The sequence below is a fragment of the Paramacrobiotus metropolitanus genome, unplaced genomic scaffold, assembly GCF_019649055.1.
Source record: "Paramacrobiotus metropolitanus isolate TYO unplaced genomic scaffold, Prichtersi_v1.0 Parri_scaffold0000087, whole genome shotgun sequence".
Lineage (NCBI taxonomy): Eukaryota > Metazoa > Tardigrada > Eutardigrada > Parachela > Macrobiotidae > Paramacrobiotus > Paramacrobiotus metropolitanus.
This window is the reverse complement of record NW_026570307.1, coordinates 457,033-480,954: the sequence shown is the minus strand read 5'-3', so window position 1 is coordinate 480,954 and position 23,922 is coordinate 457,033. Positions and strand designations below refer to the sequence as shown.

The following is a 23,922-nucleotide window of genomic DNA, read 5'->3' as shown; positions in this document are numbered from 1 at the left end:
TTTTCCCGTAACTGTATTGGCATAATAATATTATAAATCCCTTTGCGTCAACACTTTCTTGTATCACGGTGCATGTATGGTAGCCAATGGCCATTCACCGCGCTTATCGGATGCTGTACGCTCGTACGCAATCAATCATGCCCATAGCCGGTAGTATCCGCATTTAGTGTATTTAAGCCCAGCGGCCCGTATCCACTCTCCACATTATTTTGTCAGTGTGCGAACTTTTTGAATTTTCGCAGGGCATTTTTTCCTTTCATTGCCTTTGGTCTTTGGATCTGCTGCCTGCTTCGATGAGGAGAATATCTTCCTTTCAGGGACCTAGTATAATTTGGTCACCGGGAAGCATATTCTTCTCCTGGACAGGCCTGCTCGTTGAGTGTAGTGTTATAGTTTTGCTGGATTCGGATTTTCCTCTGCATTCGTGGGTTTCGGTGAGGCCGTGGGAAGTGTCAGATCGTAGTCATGGGGCTGACGCTTTTTACACCTGACTAGATCTTGACTCTCCCCATGGCCACAACTGGAAGTGTGCAAGGACTGCATCGGAGAACTTCGAAGTTACAGTATGGGACGATGGCACGTTTCATATTCGATGCAAATTGATGGCGATTTTTTTGTACGTTAATACAGTGCTCAGTTTTCAGTAGGATTTACGGTTGACCGTATAAATCGGAACTCCCAATTTTGTTAAACATTTTTGGGGGTAGCAAATTAATTTGTCTTTTAAATATTTTTATTGAGCTAATCATGGCACAGATTCATAATCGCGCTTGAACACGAAAAATTAATGAAGGTTAGTTTCAAAGTTGGTGCGAGTCGGTCAGTGTTCTTTGGTCTTTTCGCTCACTCATCACCGCACCTTTTTACTACGCCGGTACCGGTCCGTGCGTACATAGTAACATATATCACAACGAGCTGCTGCTCGGCACGTGCAAAAATAAGATAACCGAAAAACATTTTTTAAATTTTTGGACAGAAGTGCTAGCAGCATTGTTTTTGCCAAGTTTTATTTTTTAGAACGTTGGGATTTTATTGTTTTGGTTAATTAGTTAACGCCCGCGTTCCACCCGTTCCGTTCGTGTAGATACGTTTAGAGTGAGAACGTTTGTAACTGTGTATTCTCACTATTCTGTTTGAGTGCTTGGGATTCACAGTTTGAGTACAGTGTTATGTAGACCGCGGAGTTATTCATTTTTGCTGTCCGTTCTTGGTTTCCCTTTACGGAAATTATGCGGATTTGCCGATCAGTCTTATCGGCATCTCCCTGTCTGCACACATTCCTTGCTCGTCCTTTATCCACCCCCTCCGTGGCCGTCAAACGAATGGCCGCCGCGAGTCCGCCGTCCCTGGCCGACCAACTGCGCCAGGAGCGGCTCTTCGTCTACCACACGCCGGAGGATACGCACATGCTGCTGCGACTGCGCTTCCGCGGCACTCCCGCCATGGGCACGCTGCGTCGTGATCGTCTGTTCAACTTCCGTCGCCCCAAAGACGAAGAAGTGGGGCGGACGCTGGAGCGGATGGCGCAGAATTTAACCAGCAAAATCACCACCCGCATCAAGAACAAAAAGGCTAAAAAAGCCAAATTGGATGTTGCAGTTGTGCAGGAAGCGCCCGCAGAAGAGAGCGAGAGTCTGGCGGTGTCATTGCGACGCAGTGGAAAAGAGATCCCGTCGGAGACACTGAACGGGTCTACCTGGACTGAGGTACTTTGCGGAACAGTTTTTGAAACGTTTTTTGTTGCTAGAACCTTTCTCCCACAGATTTTCCGAATGTGCGATTTTTTCCATCTGCATTGTTCAGTTTACATTTCTGCCCAGATTTAATTTTTTAATTAATTTTATTAAGCGGTTTTATTTAATATTTTTTCGTCAAATTGTAAATTGAAAAAAATGAAAGCAGAGGAACTACCTAAACAAAACGAACCATTAAATTTTAAATTTTAAAATAAAAAACTGAAAGCAAACGAAGGAAAACGAAGCTTTAAATAATTTTGTTTTATAATTTCGACGATTTTATATTCGTTCGTTGAGTGGTTAAGTGTCCGGAATGACGCTTTTTGGAGTTAGCGAAATATTTGTGTATGTTGCAGGGAGATCAACTGTTAGTGGATTCAGCGGAATTTACGATCTGCGTTAATCCTCCCGTGATCCCGACTGGTAAAATCACGAAGCATATTTTACCGAATTTTCCCGTTGACGTGACGCTGGACTGTGATGGCGTTATCGAAGAGCAATCTATCTTTGTTTGGTTGAAACAGAAGACTGGAAAACGCAGTGTTGATCCAATTCCGGTAATGCGATAGTCGTGTTTTTCTTTTATTTATAGCGATAGCTTTTCTTGTAAAAATTTTTCGTGTACTGTATTTATGATCCGCGAAGATCGGAATTGGATGCACAATCATTGGCGCCATATATTATGCTAGCCCAATGTGATCTTTCTTAATTTGTCATTTGGTAATACAAGTACAAAGTCAGTCAAACTGCTGACGATGCGTTATTAGTGGCGTTCAGTTTAGACCTGCACATTGCGACATTCCTGCACATCGTGCATATGGTGCTCAAGTTGACTAAACCCGAGATAAGATAATGGGTCATAACTGGTCCGTATTGCGATGATGAATTTTATGCGCGTTGATGATCACGCCCCAATAGATGTATGAATGTCGCTTTAGAAAAAGCTACTCGAGAGTAGCTTTTTCCAGCGCCAAAGTCGCCAATTGTGGATATTTATCGTATAAGCTCATTTGAGCGCCGCGCTTTACAGTGCAGGAAGTACGGTGTTGTACACCTAGGCTCCGTACAATTACGACAATAATTAATGATAACAGTAGCCAACAATGTTACTAATTAGTACAGTAATTTTAGTATTTTACTAATTACTCTTATATTAATTAATAATTCTTGCATTAATATCTATAGTAGTTAACAATGATATTAACAATGATATTAATTTAATGATTAGATGTTGATGTTTACCTTGCGTACGTCCAAGCGAACTGATTAAGGTAATTACTATAACTAATAATTACTCATTAAGAAGATTGTCGCAGCGTTTTGCAGCAGTTGCGTGTGCGTGCAGTTTCTGACCTGATGAAGTTTTAGTTTTTACTACTCGTACTAAATGTAAAAATAAATCACTAATTAAGTAATTAATTAGTACCAACATTGGCTAATTAACTGGCGAACGGCGCATCTAATAACTTAAAGCAGGCTACGAGCTTAGTAAATACTCGCATGATAGATTGAACTGTGACCGATAACTTTTCACGGTAATATTATTTCAAATTATTCTCAAGATGCAAAGACTGCACTTTAAACGGTAAATGGCAGTGGGCTTTGGCGCTTTCAGAATAGCCCGCTCGATGCAAATATGTGAGGCATCAATGGCGTGCTCCTATCCGATATCTCTCGAAGTTTAAAGTTCAGTTTTTTTCTGCATGCGTCACAGATATATGGGCCTCATTTTTATACGTTTCAACAATGAGCCGAACTATTGTAATATCTGTTTTCCTTCCGAACGGGTCACGATTAATTGGAAGGCAGGATTGACTTTACTTAGCGGTTTTTTCGCAGTTTGATTTTATCCTGAGTAACGATGGTCAGAAAATTCCTTCGGACCTCATTGCTGAGGCACTGGATGATGTTTTACCACATCCAGGAAGAGACGGATGGGAAGTGGCATCTGTCGATAAAGAGTGGACACCTGGAAAAGAACATGTCGGGTTACTTTTATCGCTGCTATGTTTGCCTATCAAAGACGATGTGGTTGGAGAGCCTATTGCCCTGATAGCCAAGAATCCCATTGCTGAGCCCTTAACAGAACCGATACCGTTTATGCGGCGGCATGAGAGTTGCCAGCAGAGAGCTGGTTCCGATGGGTAGGAATTATTTATAGCTTTAAAACCTCTTGGAGTCATCTTTTTTTTCTACTGTATATTTTATCAAACGCTTCCCACGCGATGACAAAAAGGCTTTCTTTGATTTTTTGGACTGCTGCCGTCTTAACGGGCGGAAGGACTTCCCGAATACTTATGATCAGTGTTTCTGGATAATATTATGTTAAACGTTGTAGTTGACAGCGTTACTGTATTTTGATTTTTTTCTTTCAGGTTCCGAATAGTCAGCTACAACTTGCTGGCCGACTTGTACGCTGACCAGGAAGCCAGTTTAAAGGAACTTTTTCCATACTGTCCACCCGAATGCATTAAAGGCGACTACCGACGCCAGCTGACACTACGCGAACTGATAGGCTACAACGCTGACATCATCTGTGTGCAAGAGCTGGATACCAAATTATTCAACTCGTACTACTCCAAGCAGATGCGACGAAAGGGCTACGAGGGATTATTTTTGCAAAAGACCGGTAAAGCGCACGAAGGCATCGGGACGTTTTATCGCACGGATAAATTCCGACTGCTTAATCAGTACGATATTAATATCACGTCGGAGCTGTTTGAAAATCCGGCAAATAAAGATTTAGCGGATGCTGTCAATAGTAAAGCGAAATTAAAGGAAGTTATGATGACAAGAACGAATCCTTTACAGGTGAGATTCAACACAATAAATTATTTGCTATGCTCGAGTCATTGCGCATCCGGTGGATTTGTGTTCGACTGATTCAACTCTGCTGCTAAAACGCTACCAATTACAAAATATTAATGTTTACAAAATTACGCTTTTCTTCGATGCATCAGCTCATAATCTGTTTACAGGATCTTAAATTATGTTTTTTACCCGTGCAGGTTTGTTACTTACAAGATCTGGATGGTTCCGGTCGCAGCGTACTTGTCGCTAATACACATCTCTGGTTTCGTCCGCAATATCCACGCGTTCGCTTATTACAGGTAAAGGCAAACCACCTTGGATTTTTGATAGATTCAACCATAAATACTTTTTTGAACTGAATGAATTTTACGGTTTTGTTGTTTTTACAGATGGGTGTTTCACTGCGACACCTGCAGCGTATCGTGAAAGATGTCACGGCTAAAGATAGCACTACGCCGGCGATAATATTATGTGGCGATTTCAATAGTTCCACGGGATGGGGCGTGCATCATCTGCTCAATAAACGTTCCGTTCCCGTTGATTTTCCGGAATGGAAAATGTGTAAGAGTGTTTTGTAGCTGCCACTCTTACATTTTACATAGTGAAACTGCTCCTCGATTCGTAATCGGCACCGTAGACGGAAAACTCTTTAACTTCTCGAATTACAATACCGGTATAAGGCGGCTACGAATTGCAGTATCGGGATAGATGCTTACCAGAACATCTTTGTGACTTTGGTTTTTTTTTCTATAAGTCTGCACTGAAGATGATGAGTACGTGGAATTGGCTTTGGAGCATCCATTTCATCTCTTCAACGCATGTGGAGAACTGCAATACACGAACTATACTGCTGGGTTCAAAGCAGCCATCGACTGGATCTATGCCGATGCGCAACAGTTGGATAGCCGCTTCGTCATCCCCATGCCCACGGAGGACGAACTCTCAGCATTTACAGCAATTCCTAGTCCAGTTTTCCCATCGGATCATATTGCTATTGGCTGTGATTTACACTGGAAGGCATGATCCGTTTTGAATGTTTTGTTTTTCGGGATCGTGTTCGGTGTATTTGAATTTTGAATTGTTCGGTGAATTTTTTATATTTTTTGTTTCATCTTGCAGTTTTTAACTGCAGCTCCAGCCTGTGAATTGTTGTTACTTGAACGAGATACGCCTGAAAAACGCGCAGCCTGTGTTGTACCATTTTTAAATTATCATGCTGCCAGTCGTTAAACTAGAGTAGTTGCATTATACACGTAGATATAGTACGAGCTATGGTACGAGTACCGTATATCTAACGATAAATGTCAATTTGAACTGTTAAGCACTTTCCAGATTCTAGTTGCTTTCCCGCGTATCAACCGATTTCTTTTCATGGATTTAATCTACGAGAGTCTCATAGATGATATCATAATTATATAGATATAATACGAAGGTTTTATGTGCTCTCTTGAAGTCTTTCCTTCTATCAGTCGATAAAATCCATACCATTTTGACGAGTTTAATTCAAAACAGTCCCAGCAACACGGCTTAGAAATTTCTCACTTTTGGAAAACTGAGTGGAAACATAACACGATAAAACTTTAACAAATGGTGAAAAACATAAATATGGAAAGTGATTTGCGACGACATGGATTCTTTCCGTTGAGATAAGTAGAAAGTAAGTAAACTAAGCTAACTGAACATCGAACGAGGATCTTACGACATGGCTGCTTTTCCCAAAATACGAGGACATCCAACTGAGGTCGATCGATCATCCTTACAAGTTGTTGCGGACGTATTCGATGAGGCATTCCGCGCAGTCCTTCTGTTGTTTAGCATTGGCATTGCAGGTATCGTGCAGCCAGTCCTGGAACAGTTCTTGATCCTTTTTCAACACCAGAAACTGGCCCAGAACAACATACGCCTAAAAATCAAAATTATGAAGAAATCAGACACCTTTTCCTGATGCGAACAAAACTAATAATAAGTTTAATTCTACTGGTTAGCAAAATGACTGGCTACGTTGTCAGCACTCTATCAGCAGGCAGCACTACAAAATGCACAACAACGGTACTGTAATACAGTTTACGGTTCACAGAATAAAATAAGTACCTCTTAAATTCTCCTTCCTCTAGACAGAAAATGGAAGAGAAAAAGTAGTTCACACTATCCGTACCTTATCGTAGCCTTTTTCCACCAAACGTTCTCCCAGCACATCCCCAATTCCGGCCAACGCTGTCACGGGCTTCTCTCCAATGGGTTCATCCTGGAAAGCACGGTGTTTCTGACTGGTAGAGGCCATTGTTCACGCTGCGCCAACGGTAATACAGAACACCAAGGACTATACGAAATGTAATATCGCGGGCTTCCCCGATCTTCCCGTAATCGTCCGCCTGATCAAGGTAGCAGTCGCGGATTTATAATCTTATCAGATACTCGGATTCAGAAAAAAGTGAGAATTTGATGGCCACAGTTCTTTAGTCAAAATTATGATTTCAGAGACCCAAAGTGCTGACATCAGGCGTTATGGTAGTGGGCGCCTCGGTAGAAGCGGAAACGGCCGTACACGTAGACGCCGACAAGAGCGGCTGCCTCGTCGTATCTCGTCCACCCTCGGGATCCTTTCTCAGTCAAAACAATGGTAAAAAATTTTGTTTAGCATCTTTTAAAGTTTTAGACTTCAGAGTTCATTCAGTTATTTACCTTTGTTTATTTAGCGCTATGGTTTGGTGATGGATCATTACAATGCGTTGACTGCCGGCTTATTATGAGTTTAAATATAATCCGCTGCCTGCATCGGAAAGCATCTCTCTCGTTGTTACGGTATCCTTCACAAATCCGGAACAATTTCGTGTCACTAGCGACTGCCCGACTTCATCACACCACAGCATCAGTTGAGTCTGTGTTTCCTCTGGGAAAATCCCGTGTGTTAAGTGTGTTCCAGTCCAAGTGAGTTGAGTATCAGCCTCAAGGTTAGTATTCGTGTATCAGACATTTTTTGTTCGAAGGGTTTGTGCATTAACGACAATGGCTTCCCATCAAGAGAATCGGCTGGCACAAGAAAAATCACCTTATCTGCTGCAACACAAAACTAATCCCGTTGACTGGTGAGAAAAGTTGAAACAGTTACAGTATAATTATGGCAAAGCCGCAACAAGCACCGAATGGTTTCGGTTATGATTATGTTGCGAATTTTCCCGTGTTTTAGGTATCCATGGGGTGTGGAAGCCTTCGAGAAGTCAAAACGGGAAAATAAGCTGATTTTCTTATCGGTTGGCTACAGTACGTTTTCCTCCCTGATAATTATCGCTAATTAACTTTAAAAAAACCTACGCTGCATTTTTTGGGAAAAAGTGCATATATTGTAGTTAATCAGTGTAAACGAATTGCGGTCGTTCATTTTGTTTTTGCAATTTTTTACTCTGTTGGTGTTGTATGTGCTACATATACGTAATACGCACACAATGTATACTCGATAGTTAGTTTTTTCGTTTTTCCGAAAAATAGGTTAAATTTATTAAATACTGTTGCTGCTAAACGATAGTGGCAAAACTCATAAATGCGGTAGATTCTGTCCCGTTGATTTTAGTTTTTACTGTAGATTACTGTGCTATAATCTGTTACAAATAGCAATAAACGGTTACGATTCAGGTTAGCCGAAACGAAACTGAATTGACAGAAGTGCACTGTTTTGGCTGCAGATTAATTTAATTTATTTTCCAGGCACCTGTCACTGGTGTCATGTTATGGAGCGGGAATCATTTGAGAATGAGGCCATAGCCAAAATTATGAACGAAAATTTTGTCAACATTAAAGTGGACCGCGAAGAGCGTCCGGACGTTGATAGGATTTATATGACATTTATTCAGGTGACTTATGCTTTACTTAGGCTCTAGCTAAAGCCGAAGTCAGACGTCATGATTTTCTGAAGACAAATAATTATTGTATTATGAGTATCATACTTTTTTGCAATATTTGTATCTAACCGAGCTGCGTTGTGCAGAAATGATAAAATTGGAAAAATCTTAGTCTCATCCAGTTTAAACGGCGCTACATCACATACCCTTATTTAACGCCATCTGATAACATTCGCTTACACGGATTGGTTAGTATGTGACTATGTGGTGAATTAGCGTAGTGTAGTGGTCGCTAACGTTCCAGCAGTATTGTAGTTTGACTGCTGATATAATACTGATACAGATTACCCCTTAAAGTGTTATAAATGTTATAAACGCCGGTCTTTCTGTTGGTAAGATATTCGCTTTTTCGAATGCAAGAAGGTATTTTTTCGGGTGTCGCTTTCGTTTTTTAATGGGGCCTTCTAAAATTTCGTTATAGGCTACGCAGGGTGGCGGAGGTTGGCCAATGAGCGTTTTCCTGACGCCGGATTTGAAACCTATCACGGGCGGAACGTAAGCTGTGAAGTGCAGTATTTTTTATAAATACCAAACAGTGTTATGTTACAACATGCTGTATATCGCACAGGTACTTTCCGCCTACTGATCAGTATGGTCGGCCTGGTTTTCCTGCTATACTGAAGAGAATATCTGATGTGGTTAGTTTGGATTATTTTCCTATTCGAGTTTTCCTTATATTGCTTTTACCCAACATAGTCTGTATTCTGCAGTGGAAACATCAGCATGCAGATGTCCAGCGGCAAAGCACGGCGCTGATGGAGGCATTACGCAGTGGGGTCATCAGTACGACGGATCCTGATGCGCAAATGCCCACGGAAGCGACATTTATTCAGTGTTACAACAGTTATGCCAAAAAATTCGATCAGGCTCAAGGTGGCTTCGAAGGGGCTCCAAAATTTCCTTCACCCGGTAACATTTTTTATGAACTGCGTCAGAATTTCCGGGCCTTAGCCGATATGACACTTTTCGTTCTATCATTGATCCAGTCATTTAACGACATGTTTGCTCGTTATAGTGAATTTTAATTTCTTGTTTCGAGCCAGCATGCTGCCGGATGCTAAGACAAAAATGCCGAAAGCCAGGGAAATGTGCTACAAAACTCTGGACTGTATGGCTAATGGTGGAATATACGATCATATCGGATTTGTATGTTTGTTTACTTGATTAAATCAGACTTGTACGGATAGATCTTTGTAAATGGCAGGGTTAATGTAAATGGTTGATCTTAATGTGATCTACAACGTTTTGTTTTATTAATTTTTGTTAAGTTTTCAGTCGGGTTAACAGATAGGTGCAATGAGCATCAAGCTCTATTCTTTCTTGCATTGTTTTCAGGGATTTCATCGTTATTCTACGGATGGAAACTGGCATGTGCCACATTTCGAGAAAATGCTGTATGATAACGCTCAGCTTTTATCGTCATATATCGAAGCTTTTCAGGTACAGCGAATCTGTTTTATAGAATCCATCCGTAAGTTGAAATCTTTTATTTGTGATTACGACATATCTCGTGATGCGCTTTTGCATAGGTTCAGTTTGCCGGTGTACAATTAGGTATTGTTCGAAAATTCCAATGATGCTACTCGTATTTTTTCAGCTCTCAAAAAATCCGGCATATGCGGAAATTGCCCGGAATATTGTGGAGTATATTTCGCGAGATATGACAGATCCGGTAATGTAATTAATTTCTAATCTGATTTTTATATGTTTTCCTTGTACGTTATACGGTGGAAAGCGCGAAGTTGTTTTATTGCCTTTCAAATTTTTCTGTATTTACTGAATACTGACTTCATGCTTAACGATTTAGAGCGGGGAATTTACTCAGCCGAAGATGCGGATTCCCTTCCACCAGATGGAACTGGTCATAAGAAAGAAGGAGCGTTTTATGTTTGGACGCATGACGAAATTGATAAAGCGCTTTCCGAAACGGTGCTAACATCGACGGGCCAAATTACCCGTGCAGAAATTTTTAAGCGTCGGTTTGATGTCCAGAAAAAGGGAAATGTAGATCCACATCAAGTGAGTCGGTTAGGCAATGTCTACGAGTAGACATAAAATAATTAGCTTTCTGCTGTTTACGATTGGATTCGGGTAGGTGGTCGGTGGAACCTTTGTTCGAAATCCTACTTTAAATGCTTTCATCTTGTGCAGTTACCGTACAGCGTATTACGTATACTTTATACATGACATCTTTGCTATAAGTTTTGCCGTCTTTTAAGATGAACGTGTACATTCACTTGGAAACAATATAATATTGCTAGTATCTTTTATTTTTGACATTATTCAGTTTAGTTTCAATCTTTGCAATAACAGTTATTATCATACTGATCCGGATTATTGAATTGGTGCGTCGGCTTCTAGGATCCGCATGATGAACTTCGAAATCAAAATGTTCTAATAATCCGACACAGTGTGCACGAATTAGCCGAACACTTCGGTCTTTCCAATCAACAAGTGGTTGATATTTTGGAGGATAGCCGGAAAGTGCTCTTTGATATTCGCTGTCGGCGTCCACGGCCACATCTGGATGATAAGATGATAACAGCTTGGAACGGGTTGATGCTTAGCGGACTGAGTAAAGCTGCTCAGGTAAAAACGTTGTACTATTCTGTCCATTATAAAAAACGCTATTATTATTGTCAAAAACGTCATAGAAACTACTTTAGTAAGTACTCATGCAAATAAAGCTCTTACCGCTGTAGTTGTTAAAGATTGATTGTACAGTACTGTATAGCCGTTGTGCACAATGTGCAATACGATTGTTGATTGCTGCTGTATAGAAGGATTTCAGGGACAAATGCGGGTAATAGTGTGCTTCGTACTTGCGAGAATGATATTACGAGTACATCGGCGAAAGCGAAATACATGTAGATCTTAATTAGAATGTTAACGTTTGTATTATTGCCTGTTTTTCGATAGTTGATATTGTGAATATAATTTTTAGGCCCTGCAAGACGAGTCGATACTGTCTAAAGCCAAACAAATTGCGTCCTTTGTGGAACAGTATTTATTCAATAAGGAAAAGGAGATTCTGTTGCACAGCGTGTACAAAAGTGAATCGGCTCCTTCTCAAATGTATGGAATGCACAAACCTGTTTTCCACAGTCATTATAACGGAAGAATTATGTTGTATAGAAATCAGCCCATCGAAGGATTCTGTGAAGATTACGCCTGTTTTATTCGTGGTTTACTTGACCTGTACGAAGCATCGTTCCGGCCTGAATACCTGCGATGGGCATTCACGTTGCAGCGCAAGCAGGATGAACTGTTCTGGGATACAGATGATGGGGGATACTTTTCCTCGCATTCAGGAGACAAAACACTATTGTTGCGCTTAAAAGAAGGTTAGTCGGATTACGCTAGTATCACGGTAAATCTGGGAAATGCTAGTAGCTGCTGTTTTGTTTTCTCGATGTTTTTTATATTTGTTTTCGTGGTTTATAGAGTACCTTGGTCAGTGTCCAGTATGTTACTGAATGAATGTGTTGTGCATAACTTCGTACATTTTTTACGAGTACCGCATTGCGCAAAATTAAGCGAAAGTTGACGTAAAAGCAGAACGTGTTGTTTTATTGCAAAATGGAGATACTACAGAAATTTTAAATTATGCACCGAATGTTTTTACTGGTTTGTTCTGATCTTGGTTCGCATTACAGAATCAGACGGAGCGGAGCCGTCGCCAAATTCAGTGTCCTTATCCAACTTATTGCGCCTATCTCTAATATTCGATAACGATGACTGGAAAAAGAAAGCAGTGCGCATGTTTCTGGTCTTCAGTGATCGTTTCGAGAAGATTCCCCGTGCGGTACCGGAAATGGTATCGGCATTGATGTTTCATTTACACAGTCCCATTCAGGTGAGTGCGCGCTTGAAAAGAACTGCTTGGTTGCCTTTTGGATTAGTTCTGGAAATTTGTTATCGCGATGAAATCGTTACTTTTACAGTCTGACAATTGTTTAATAACGCAAATGCACCAAAGTAATGCATTATTTCGTTAGATTGTGATTTGCGGAGAACGACGTGATCCAAAGATTCAGGAAATGATAGCGACTGTTCAGCGCGCATATTTACCGTTTAAATGTTCGGTGCTGATGGACAAGGAAAATGTGGAGGTTTTGAAACCGCTGATGAACGACCCCGCCACTTTTGTGGCCGCGGGATCATCCGATGCGGCCAGTGTTCATATGTGCAGAAACTTCGCGTGTGGAGCGCCGATACAAGACATTAAACAGCTCGAGAAGCAACTTTCGCAACTGGTATGATATTGTGGTACTGTAATTCGAAAGTTGTTCGGAAATCAAACAAACTGTTTACTTATTGTTAGTCTAATGGAAATGTGCCAAATGTTTCGCAATATTAAAAGGTTTTTTTCTGGTGCGCTAGTCTGTAACACTGTTGTTGTTTCTCGATTTGGTGAAAAAGTACCGTAAGGGTTTTTAAAAAGTTCAATTAAATAGTTTGTAAAGTTATAAACTTTTTGTAAACTTATATCGCACTGGTATTCTGTTGGTAGATGTTTTACTGACTTGTGACCTACTGATTAATTTTATGAGTAGTTGCTCTTTACGTACTGCATCTGCGGTTTTGACAGAGAATACTTTCCTACACGTTGACACATTAGCTGAAACCAAACCCCAGAGGAGATTCAGAAATTCATTTATTGCCGCACAAATCGAAAACAACTACTGAGTAAAACATGCGCTGTACAAGTTATACAACCATGGTCTCAACGGACTCAGATCCAATAGATATCATTGTGGTTGTCGGCGCTTTTTAGGTTGTTTTTGACTAACTTCAGAGTTCATATCTGCGTCCATCGAATCCAAGGTTACGCTGAATTTCTGTGCCAGTGCAGACAATTTTCCCATTTTCTTTTTCATGCGGGCGTCAGATCCCGATTTCTGAGTAGCGTCTTTTTTAAGCTGACGGTTTTCTTCTGTCAATCGCCGGAACTCCGCATTCACATTTGCCACTTGCGTCTTCAAGGGTTTAACAGCCCCTTTCCACTTGGCGGCTTCAGTCTTAAAGTGGTTAACTATTTCCTTCGAATTTCCGGAAAGCTCTTTTTGGGACTTCTGAGACCACTTTAAATCTTCGGTCATCGATCGCACGTTGTTCCACTAGAACAGTTACAGGCCCGGATGATGATCACATTCTAGGTACGAATATAAACTACAAAGAAACTTTACCATGTTGACCAGTGCCGCCCATCTCTGCACCTGCGGCCCGGACAAGTGAATGTAAGTGCCGGCTTCCTGGGCTTTTTAGCAAAGCGCGTCCGAAACTATCCATTAATGTGGTGATATTTTTCTCCTTAACTGCCTGCTCCTCTTCCATGGGATCCATTTCTTCCAGAGACTCAGATATTAGAAAACACTGTAATCAAAATGTTGAATGTTCGTAGGGATTAGGGAGATGTTATTACTACGAGTCGTATGTACGCCAGCCGCAAGAAAGTTTTCCGATGACGCAAGATTTGGCGGGTTACGCGTAAAGTTTGGGCTCCAGTGCAATTCACCAGATAGGAAGAACAGGCCATTTGTCGCTTGCGCATCTAAAATTATCATCTACATATGATATTCACTTGCATGCCGACTCATATTGGCTCGACACTGGTTCTCCCTGCTTGATTAAACACCGCCTCCGTGCGCGCAAAATTACTGTATATGCGCGGTGATTGCGCACAGGCTACGTCCGCTAACCATCCGTGAGGGTTTTCAAATTCCTTTGACCTTTGAAATCAAGTTTCGCCGTTGATCGGTTTGGTCTAATTCGATTTGTTTGGTTTCCGTATCCCACATTGCACGATCCCGTTTCATTTGTTTTGCTGTATAATGATGGCGGATTGGGAGGAGCTGCAAGAAATCAGTCGGAAGGCACTGGCAGCGGTAAGTTTAACGTCTGGTACTGCTGTTTGGCGTTTGCTACCGTAGGTTTTACATTCTGTTACGGCCTTGCTGTTAACATTTTGACCCTTTTTTTCAGTTTCAAGCCCAAATGCGCAAGGAAGAAGAAGAGCGTGTCCAGGCTCTGGCTGAGCTAGAAATGCTCTTGGCTGAGGTTCGTAACGAAGTGAAGGAAATCGTTCCAAAGGCTCGACGACCAAGGATGAAAGATCGCATAAAAGACCAACAGCGTCGCAAGGCCAGATTGCAGAAGGATGAAAAGAGGTGGCGTCGTATGGAACGCGACTTGAATTCGTGCGCCGCGAAACTCCAGCGGTTTGTCCGAAATCAACGAGCTGCCAAGATGAAGCGTGCGTAAGCGCCGCAGTTACAGAATTTTCGTTGTAGGTTCGATGCGTTGGTCACCAACGCAAATCTTGTAATTTTGCACCAACGGTTGGTGCAAGATTACATAAATTTTTGTGTTATTTGAACAACTTGTGGTTAAGATTTGTGGTACAATGTACATATTTTATAACACATTTGGATCCCATTATGAGGTGTTTTTATTTTATTCAACATGTGAGATGGAACAAAATTTCGGAGATGCGTTATCATTCATGTACTTATTACTTGAATGCAGACACTTTTTCGTATCCGAATAATTAATTTATACAATAATCAACGCTGAAAAAAACTCAAACCAATTCACATTCACAACATCGCTACTCCATCACCATCAATCAACCACAACTCCAAGAGTGTTAGTCAATCAACATGCCATCACAGATCAGCTCTTCAAATGCATGTACAACTTCCCGTTGATATTCGTCTTTTCAGGATTGAGCCGTTTAATAATTTCGCCCAGACGACTTTTCAAATCCTCAGGTCGAATCCCGTGCTTAGTGACCAATTTCTTGAGGAGCTCCTTGGAAGTCAGAGGCTTTCGGATAAGATAAGACCGAATGTATGCTTCCAGTTTTCTACACAAACAATGCAGAACAATTTCCAAAACCGCTACTCTAAAAATTAGTAAAAGTTCATCCATACAGCCACGAAACGTAGCCAACGTAACGTACAAAACATAACGAAGGAATTAATTCTCATAACTCTACATAAACGACATACAACATTACCAGCCCCCGTTTCATAAAAAAACTCGCGTTATTACAACAGCAACTTCGTATGCATTTAGTATTATGCAAAATTATCGTAGACTCGCAGTATGACGCCTATTATTACCGTGCTACTTAGTCCGAAGTGTAAACGGTTTTCAAGACAACCAACAAAACAGGTGCACATGCAAAGTGCGACGCACAAAGTTTTTGTAAAGACAAGCTTGTAACTGTAACGAATGCAACTCTAACTAGGAGACATGTTTCAAAAATCTTTAGTAAAACAATTTTTAATCAGATACTATTTTAACTACAACATTTTATTTAATATGAATTTACCCGTCAGGAGTCGTAGCCGGGCCGCTAGCACCTTTTCCACGTTTACTGGCAGTGGCCGGTGATTCGCTTTCCAGTTTACGCTTGCCTAAATCGTATAAAAATTACATTGCAGAATGCACCGCTAAAAACCCAGTTCGCGGAAGCATACCTTTCCCAGTCGCGCTGGCCACACCCTGGGGCTCCTTGGTAATGCGTGTCGCTGATCCAGATCCACTGGCAGCGCCAGCGACAGTTTCCACACTGTCGATCTTCCTCTATACGAAACATTGCTACCCTGAATGTCCCTGATCATCTATTCGAAATGCCCTGTTTGCTTTACAATTAGATTCACTAGTTTCCGAAATTAAATAGTACAAAATTACAAATTACTCCATTCATGCCTAAGTCTACACTTTCACTCGTGATCACGTTTTATCATTAAACTACGAGGCGAAAAAAGTTGATCGTTTCCATCTTTACAGATACGAAAGCTTTACCGCTGCAGGCAAAACAGAGTCGGCCATCGCATCGAAATCCTCTTCCTCATTGTCACTTTCCGAACCAGCTATGTAAACAGACCCAAGAACGAAATTAATCATCCCAAAATACAAAAGAGTGACGGTAAAAAATCAAATTACCGTTATCGTCACCAGTTCCGTCCGCTTTATCTTTTTCGCCTTCTTCCTTCTCCTCGTCATCGTCGTCGTCATCTTCCATTTCTGCGACTTCCTCATCAACACCCTTCAAAGCGATATCTTCCAATGCTCGATCCAGATCATCAACTCTGTTGAACAGCATTTCGAGGAATACGGGATATTGTTAACTAACTCAGTTAAACTCGCTTACTCAGATTCCGCTGAAGATTCGTAATCCACTTCCCGATCTTCATAATCACCGTCATCACTCTCTTCCGCTGGCTCTCCATCTTCTTCATCCCCTTCTTTGTGCTTTCGCGATTTCTTCGGTTCTTTCTTGGGTTTGGCTTTGCCTTTTTTACCTTTCTTGGCGTCTAAACATACACATGCGGTTATTATTAGCTTATCGTTATTACAGTACTTACATATTTACTAATGTGTCACGTCTATAGATACGCGCTTATCTAATTACGAGTACCAATGCCCACAGTTTTAAGAACCGAATTTACTGTATAACAAAAGTAACAATCATTTAACTTTTACAGCAACAAAAATTCTTTAAACTGAACAATGAAGACACAGGAGACGCAAAGCATACGTCACGCAAGAGGGGACAAATTGGAAAATTTGAAGGGATTTCGATTACTGTGAGTGTTAAAGAAGAGGATTATAAAGAAAGCCAATCATGACTGACATAACCATTAAGGAAACGGAAAAATTTCTAGAGGCCCAGTTTTCGTAAGATGGATAAAAGCATACTTCAGCACAAACGCTGCGGACAATCTTACTAACCTCCTGAAATAGCTTCGGTGTCTCCTGCTGCACCTTCCTCATCCGAATCTGACATTTCACCTGGCATCAGATCGTCATCACCATCGCTAATTTTCTACCGAAAAACATGGAGTTTCACTAACCATAAATTTTTTATACGGTAATACCCGCCCACTCGTTAGAATTACTGCAGCATTATGTGAATTTTATAATTACGTAAATTCTCGCTGTAATCATTGTAATCACTCATACCAGCTTGGAGCGTGCACCGCGAACAGGCCCGCTGGCTGCCGCACTTCCTTCGCCGGTTCCTTCTTCTTCCCCTCTTCGTTCTTCCCGAGACGTTTCTTATACATGAGATTGAAGTAATTGAACACTTTGTCACGCCTAGAAATCAAACATATCTATTAATAACGTCACATTGCTGTATATACACTATAGAGTACATAAATAGTGCGAAAAGCAATATCGGACAGCAGCATTACAAAAACAATTTACAGGTTGCACAACTTCTTCTAACAAGCAAATACTTACTTTCCAAAGGCTTCTTCCGCTTCTTCAGCATCCAGTGCTTTATAGCGCTGTACAGGAACAAACGTATACCACTCAGAGATCGGATATGCTTCAATCACACCACCAGTTGTGGAAAACACATAGTAGGACGAATTGTCCTGCACGCCACCTTCCCGTGTGCCTTTGTACCTAAAATACACCACAAATGTTCAACGAAACGTTATCAATTTTCTGTGTGGTAAACGATTAAGTGAAAAACCAAAATACAGTTTCAGAAAACACCTGTGCGATTCAGGATAATAAGAAATAATGTGAAAGTGTGGAGAAGACGGACAAAAAAAATGGATGGTAAGAGGAAAACAAAAACACCACAGCAGTCAGAATAAAACGTAAAAGTAGAAAAAAAACAGCAGTGGAACAACTGATTTAATTTCCAATCTCCCATACGTAAAAGTGTTACGGTAACACCATTACGAACTGTACCTACTTCTTCTGCGACGAAGTGTCCGTCATGATCCAAGGAGAATCTTCATTGCCTGCGCGGCGGGTAAATCGCCGTTTTCTTGCTTCATCACGCTTCTCTTTACCGAATTCGCTGCCAGCGCCAACTTTCGGTGCTGCTTTCTCATCTTCTTCAGTTTTCGTCACATCTTCTGTAACGCGCTTTTCCTTTGCAAATTCTGGCGCGTTCTATATACAAATTTTAAAAAAAAGCGACATCAAATAAGTGGCCTTATTATTTTCTTGTTCCGTAAGTCCGTTTAAAATCGAACTCATTGTCAGCTACAATTCTGAATAACAAAACTACCATAAGAACACTGTGCATTATTGTATGATGAGCAAATCGACTGGATAAGTACTGTCACAGTGTCACTTAATTAATCTGATTCGTACACTTAATTAATCTGATTCGTACCTTTTTCCAGGTAGCGAAATCGATCCCGAGAGTGTTGCTGAATTTGGCCACAAAAACTTTCCGATCATGCTTCCTGAAAAAAATTCCATAATACCAATACCGCTAAAAAATACCAATACAGATACGAATTTCGCCTGGCAGAGCAAAGTTAAAAAGCGCAAGCTGGGCAAGCAGCAAAACGGAAGTCAAAGCTCAGCACATAATTTTAACACTTACTTCGGCACCCGCAGCTCGAAAGTTTTCGTATTAGCATTCGACTGGGACGACGGCATCGAGGACCCAGACGCTTGTGACTGTGAAGAAGCTGGAGTGCTCGCATTCGAAGGAGGTTTAGTAGTGGCCGGAGTTTTCGTGCTTGCCGACATTATGGATCGAAAACTGACGAAAAGACTGTAGGAAAAGGAAAACTACGATGAAATGGAAACCGCAGTGTCTTAGAGAACAGGCCCTTGACACAGTCCACCCGCTGAGAAATATGTGGGAATCTCAACAGAAACCTTACCAAGGGCAACAGATGTACGAAAACTTCAGCATAAAAAAAGGTAAAAATGATGACAGACAAATCCAAGTCACAAAACTTCGCGCGAGAGTAACAGGACGGAAAAAGTCACAACAAAATTTTTAAAACAAAAAAGAAATAATATCGAGGGTGTACAGGGTAACGGTGTCTGCACTACCAGTTTTGTTTCGTTTACCATTAAGTCATTATTTCTAGTTGGCTGTTGTCGTGGATTTCCGGTATCCAGGTAGCCCGTAAAAATAACGACCAGCCCAGTGCTTTCGTCATCGCGAGAATTTATTTACCGCGAACGAGCTCCACGTCGGCGCAATTAGCAACATATGCCAGCTGTGGAGTGTTGTTAACCAAATTTTTTGTAACAAATCCCTTTTTCCGCAATCGTCGACAACATGTCGAAGTCCGGCGGTGTAACGAGTAAACCACTGGATAATTATTCCGACACGGATTCATCCGCGCTCTTCATTGTTGTTGGTGTTCTCTCGCTGGTTGGAATTGCTGTGCTCATCTGTAAGCCGTAAGATTCCAGAATTCGCCACATCTGTTAGATGTGTTATTACTTATTACACTCTTAGAACGATTATAGGAATTTTTTGTGCTGGCTTGTTTTAGTTTATTATCTTATACGAAAGCAATCCCACAAGCTCCAGTTTGTTCTACTCATGGGAAGAAATGGCGCCGGAAAAACAACATTGTTTGCTAAGGTACGTCGCCAGTCTGCGAACATTTTAGAGTAGTGCCTGCTTACTACCTTCGTGTCTCCTACGAATGGTTTATGTTACAGTTGACACAAGATCGCAACGTCCTGACAGTCTCGTCTCTCATAAAAAATATCGGTTGGACTAAGAATTTGTTCCCAAAAGAAACGGTAAGCACCAAATATACCCAACAAAAAATTTAGTTTTTCAAAACTATTTCTTGACAGAAAGAACTGGTGGATTGAGCTCTGCTTTCCTGTAGTTTTTAGTTTTTTCTGAATAATTTATGGTTGTACGTTAAAGTACTGTAATTCATATTATAATGTTCGGTTTGTTGCAGTTATGAGTTATTATGAATAAGTGATCGAGCTGCACTTTCAGATGTAGCTCGTAATCATGAAATGGATAATTAATCTACAGCTACTCTGCTACTGTACGATGTATGTACATGCAGTAGGTGCTGTTTTATATTAAGTATTCAAGCATTTTGGATTTTGCTGCCCATTATTTGAAATTATTGTAATGCACATATGGACGCGTAGTACGTATATAATATGCTTATTTGGGCGTTAATATGATCATTTTTGTTTCTTGTTGTAGAAAAGAGAAGTGCAGCTTATAGATATTCCCGGATTTGAGCGAATTCGATGGGATGTCTTTGAAAGCAACAAGGCACTGTGCAAGTAAGTTCGCAATAAACGCCCTCTAATTAAACTGATGCATGTCACTCCCATTTAGCTGTGCCATTGGCGTAGTTGTCTTTATTTGAAGAATAATTTTTAGGGGCATTGTGTTCGTTCTGGACAGCGTGACGATCGCAAAAGACGCTCAAGAATGTGCAGAGTAAGAAAATAGATTTTCACGGTTTGCGGTAGCAGAACTTCATGGAATGGTTTTGCTTGAAGCATCCTCTATCGAATTCTGGTTGATCCTGATATTCAGCGCCGGAAAATTCCCATTTTAATTGCGTGCAACAAGCAAGGTAATAGGCGACCCGTATTTTAATCTATGATAAAGTTTTTAATTGTGGAATATTTGAAGTACTACTATCAGCATAATGAGAAAATCGGCATGCATTATGTACAGTACGATTTTTAAAAATTCGTCACAGAATTACGGATGAATTTACTTATGCGTATCGTACGGTGCAGAGTTCGAACTACGGTATGACTCTTGTTTTGCAGATGAAGTCGCGGCTAAGGATGTTGATGTCGTAAACGAGTTACTCGAAAAAGAAATGTGAGTTTACCTCCTCTAATAGGTTCCGGCAGTTTTTTAATGGGCTCACAGTTATAATTTGTATGTCAGCTTGTGATGGTTATTTTTTCTTTTTCAGGAATTCAATTCGTATTACGAAATATAATCCCTCTACGAAGAAAGGCAACAAAGCCGAGTTTTTAGGGAAGATGGAGAAAGATTTTGCATTTTCCCAGTTAACGGGAAATAAAGTCATGTTCAGCAAATGTATCTGCAGGAGCGAAGAGTCAAACGAGGGCGATGATATAAACGGCGTTGTGGAGTTTTTAAGAACGTTGTCATAGTTTCGTTTTTACACAGTTTACGTCTCTATTCGTAAATATTTTTGTTCTCGTGTTTGTTTCCCTTTGTTTTTCGGTTAAAAATTTTGTACATGGATACGCCATTACGAAGAATAATGCACGAGTATTGGCATGTTGTTGCTGGTATCTACAAAGAAAATAATATCCGCACAAAAAGTTCCAGTCGTCGGCAATGACAACAGTGGTGTTAGCATTTGCTAACTGGTTATTGCCTAAACGGCCAAGTTTTTGTAATTTTGGGTTTCCTGATTTTGAATGTTGTAATATGCAGCAGCCGATAATTTTTCGCTAAACAACCATGCAAAAGCAAGCACAGCTTATCTACCATTTTCGTTAGTGCCGTTAGCGTTTGATCATGACAGACTAACGGTGAGAAAATGGTTAGCATTACTGCATTAGTGAAACTACATCTGGTTCATGGCTAACTTTGAGAATCTGCGTGGATATTTTGTTGTACTGAAGTACTTGAGAAAATATTGTGTGCAAACAATATTGTAGAGTGTGTTACGCGAGATAGTCTTAGCGCAGAAAAATCACTGTCAAAATGTGTATGAATGACCATAAATTCTAGCATATACACAGCACTTATTACTAAATTAGCGGACGCTGTTGTAATACTGTACTCGTCCGTCCGATACGATATTTAATATGCTCCTAATCAAAACGCTACAGATACAGTTGCACATCCAAAAACTCCGGCATCGTTGATTTAAATCGATTTAGCAAATACAGGAAACGCTTTGTATTTAAGGAGTGAAATGCAGTACTTATGATGCCGAATTCCGTTCAAAATGCCGGTAACAGACAACTTTTTACATCACTAAAAGAGTAAATATCTTATTTCATAGGGTGCAGGCCAGTGGCTGTTTCTTCGAAATAACGCTGGAATTTATCGCGATGTTGTTCCTGGTAATAGGAAGGCCCACCACGTGCCCAGAAGTAACCCTGGTAGTCCTGGCGCTCTGTTTGCAGAGCATCGATCTTGTTTTCTAAACGCGACATCCGCATTTTGTCCATTTCCGCGCTCATAATATGCATCAAACGTTCGTACCATTCCTGTGGTTGTTGAATCCAGTACCTACGTCGGAAAATTAAATATTACAGACTACAGAGTGCGAATTCAGAAGTCTAATACTGTGTAAACTAGCATTATAAGTAATTTTTAGGAATGCAAATCTTTACCAATCTACTGTAGCACGCTTTTAAAGGAAATACAGAATACTCGTATCGTAGAGACGGTAGAGTGCGAAATACGACCACAATCCGACCACAATCCAGAAAATCCATATCATCAAACAATATGATTTCGTTTTCAACGAGTTAACTTTGCAAGTTTCAGTAATTATTTTTGTAAACAAAAACTGATTATTATTCAAAAGTTTATTATTTAAAACTAGATATGTAGCACATCCATAATCGAGGGAAAAGCGCAGTATATAGTTTCAACAAAATCGCTGCCTAAAATTCAAATTCTGGAATGCATTATGCATTATAAAACACTGAAAACTACAACTAAAAACTAAAAGGAAAAATTACCCACTAGTGACTAGTACATGCAGTACGATGTCAAATCTGCCAGAAAGCTATTTAAGAAATGAATGTTTAAGAATATTTCGCAGAAGAACTAGACACAAACTGATGCAGAAGCAATAACCACAACGACAAGCGAAAATTATGATCTAACTTACCACCATTCATTACTTTGGTAATGCTGAGCCAGTTAATCATATACACTCGTCACTCACTTCACTAAGAATCTGGAGGTGGGGTTCTTATGGTATTCCCACTCTTTCGGATAGTATCCTTCCGGAATTTCGGCCAGCTCCGCTTCGCCATACTTCATATTAAGATAAGTCGTAAACGCCGTCAGAGGAATTACACCAAGCATGATGAAGAAATGCAAGGATTGTTTCCATCGACGCCACACATAACGGGAGGGCATAATCACAAATAGACGCTTGCCAGCCATATTCCGCTTGAAAACGATGGGCAGAGGACTATGGTGCTGCGCCGTACGTATTGGTGCAAGCGGAGACAGGGATGACTGCGAGCGAAGAGCCAGGAGAAAAATGGGACGACTGGTCTGCGTGGGAGCTCGTTGGCTGAGCAAGCGAAGACCTTGCAAACATAGCGCCATTCTGTTGGTCACCGGATGCCTTTCTGGAGTAAATTCTGGCCCAGTGGCCCCAGTCGATCAAAACAAATTTTGCAAGAATTATAAACTAGCAAAACGAAGTTACTATGAGCCAGGGTTTCAGATGTTTTTCTTGTTGAATGTTGCAGAAAAAATCGTTGCCAACAACAAGACTCTGCCAACAACAAGACTCCTAGTACAGTTTGGAAATCGACAGCTGGAGCTGGCCCAAAAAGCAGGCGAGGTGTATGGCACAACGAGCCGAGCTACATTCTGGGCGGCTCGTGGGAATTAGAAACTGGTGCTTAACTTTATGCACTGTGTCGCAGTGCAGACCGCCTATGTAGTGGACTAGCAAAGGCAGTCAGCGCTACTGCCTGCCAGTGAAAAAGCAGCTGATCGACATATACAAAGTGCA

At 40.8% G+C, this 23,922-nt stretch overlaps 7 protein-coding genes across 8 annotated transcripts; 4 read left to right on the top strand and 3 right to left on the bottom strand.

Annotated features, from left to right (window-relative positions):
• The first annotated feature begins 903 nt into the window (after window positions 1-903).
• On the top strand, window positions 904-5,799 carry LOC129596163 (2',5'-phosphodiesterase 12-like). The gene is made up of 7 exons (XM_055493360.1): window positions 904-1,706; window positions 2,093-2,293; window positions 3,576-3,880; window positions 4,112-4,547; window positions 4,745-4,846; window positions 4,937-5,108; window positions 5,302-5,799. The coding sequence occupies exons 1-7, from the start codon at window positions 1,230-1,232 to the stop codon at window positions 5,568-5,570; spliced, it is 1,962 nt and encodes a 653-aa protein (XP_055349335.1). The 5' UTR covers window positions 904-1,229; the 3' UTR covers window positions 5,571-5,799.
• A 232-nt stretch (window positions 5,800-6,031) lies between these two features.
• Window positions 6,032-7,059, bottom strand: LOC129596164 (barrier-to-autointegration factor-like). Its single transcript, XM_055493361.1, has 2 exons — window positions 6,703-7,059; window positions 6,032-6,450 (listed from the first exon to the last, which is right to left on the bottom strand). Exons 1-2 carry the CDS (start codon window positions 6,826-6,828, stop codon window positions 6,304-6,306), a joined length of 273 nt encoding a protein of 90 aa, XP_055349336.1. The 5' UTR covers window positions 6,829-7,059; the 3' UTR covers window positions 6,032-6,303.
• Window positions 7,060-7,180: 121 nt separating this feature from the next.
• On the top strand, window positions 7,181-12,929 carry LOC129596165 (spermatogenesis-associated protein 20-like). The gene is made up of 16 exons (XM_055493362.1): window positions 7,181-7,475; window positions 7,535-7,633; window positions 7,735-7,808; window positions 8,250-8,395; window positions 8,865-8,938; window positions 9,012-9,081; window positions 9,154-9,352; window positions 9,459-9,589; window positions 9,779-9,883; window positions 10,041-10,115; window positions 10,253-10,462; window positions 10,805-11,032; window positions 11,388-11,518; window positions 11,579-11,787; window positions 12,100-12,299; window positions 12,442-12,929. Exons 1-16 carry the CDS (start codon window positions 7,294-7,296, stop codon window positions 12,703-12,705), a joined length of 2,397 nt encoding a protein of 798 aa, XP_055349337.1. The 5' UTR covers window positions 7,181-7,293; the 3' UTR covers window positions 12,706-12,929.
• Window positions 12,930-13,287: 358 nt separating this feature from the next.
• LOC129596180 (uncharacterized) lies at window positions 13,288-14,934 on the top strand. Of its 2 annotated transcripts, none has more exons than XM_055493380.1 (3): window positions 13,288-13,602; window positions 13,848-14,331; window positions 14,429-14,934. In XM_055493380.1, the coding sequence occupies exons 2-3, from the start codon at window positions 14,278-14,280 to the stop codon at window positions 14,705-14,707; spliced, it is 333 nt and encodes a 110-aa protein (XP_055349355.1). In that variant the 5' UTR covers window positions 13,288-13,602; window positions 13,848-14,277; the 3' UTR covers window positions 14,708-14,934. The 2 variants fall into 2 exon arrangements, with proteins under 2 accessions (XP_055349355.1, XP_055349354.1); XM_055493379.1 differs by having other exon boundaries at window positions 13,288-13,683.
• On the bottom strand, window positions 14,885-19,197 carry LOC129596184 (general transcription factor IIF subunit 1-like). The gene is made up of 14 exons (XM_055493385.1): window positions 19,099-19,197; window positions 18,813-18,986; window positions 18,597-18,669; window positions 18,168-18,370; window positions 17,702-17,869; window positions 17,420-17,554; window positions 17,327-17,354; window positions 17,189-17,282; window positions 16,608-16,770; window positions 16,400-16,545; window positions 16,259-16,326; window positions 15,931-16,036; window positions 15,783-15,867; window positions 14,885-15,311 (listed from the first exon to the last, which is right to left on the bottom strand). Exons 1-14 carry the CDS (start codon window positions 19,128-19,130, stop codon window positions 15,119-15,121), a joined length of 1,668 nt encoding a protein of 555 aa, XP_055349360.1. The 5' UTR covers window positions 19,131-19,197; the 3' UTR covers window positions 14,885-15,118.
• A 204-nt stretch (window positions 19,198-19,401) lies between these two features.
• Window positions 19,402-21,480, top strand: LOC129596239 (signal recognition particle receptor subunit beta-like). The gene is made up of 8 exons (XM_055493466.1): window positions 19,402-19,623; window positions 19,726-19,817; window positions 19,898-19,981; window positions 20,412-20,494; window positions 20,595-20,654; window positions 20,717-20,793; window positions 20,996-21,050; window positions 21,148-21,480. The coding sequence occupies exons 1-8, from the start codon at window positions 19,506-19,508 to the stop codon at window positions 21,350-21,352; spliced, it is 774 nt and encodes a 257-aa protein (XP_055349441.1). The 5' UTR covers window positions 19,402-19,505; the 3' UTR covers window positions 21,353-21,480.
• A 496-nt stretch (window positions 21,481-21,976) lies between these two features.
• On the bottom strand, window positions 21,977-23,713 carry LOC129596218 (NADH dehydrogenase [ubiquinone] 1 beta subcomplex subunit 5, mitochondrial-like). The gene is made up of 2 exons (XM_055493445.1): window positions 23,116-23,713; window positions 21,977-22,448 (listed from the first exon to the last, which is right to left on the bottom strand). Exons 1-2 carry the CDS (start codon window positions 23,505-23,507, stop codon window positions 22,208-22,210), a joined length of 633 nt encoding a protein of 210 aa, XP_055349420.1. The 5' UTR covers window positions 23,508-23,713; the 3' UTR covers window positions 21,977-22,207.
• Window positions 23,714-23,922: the final 209 nt, after the last annotated feature.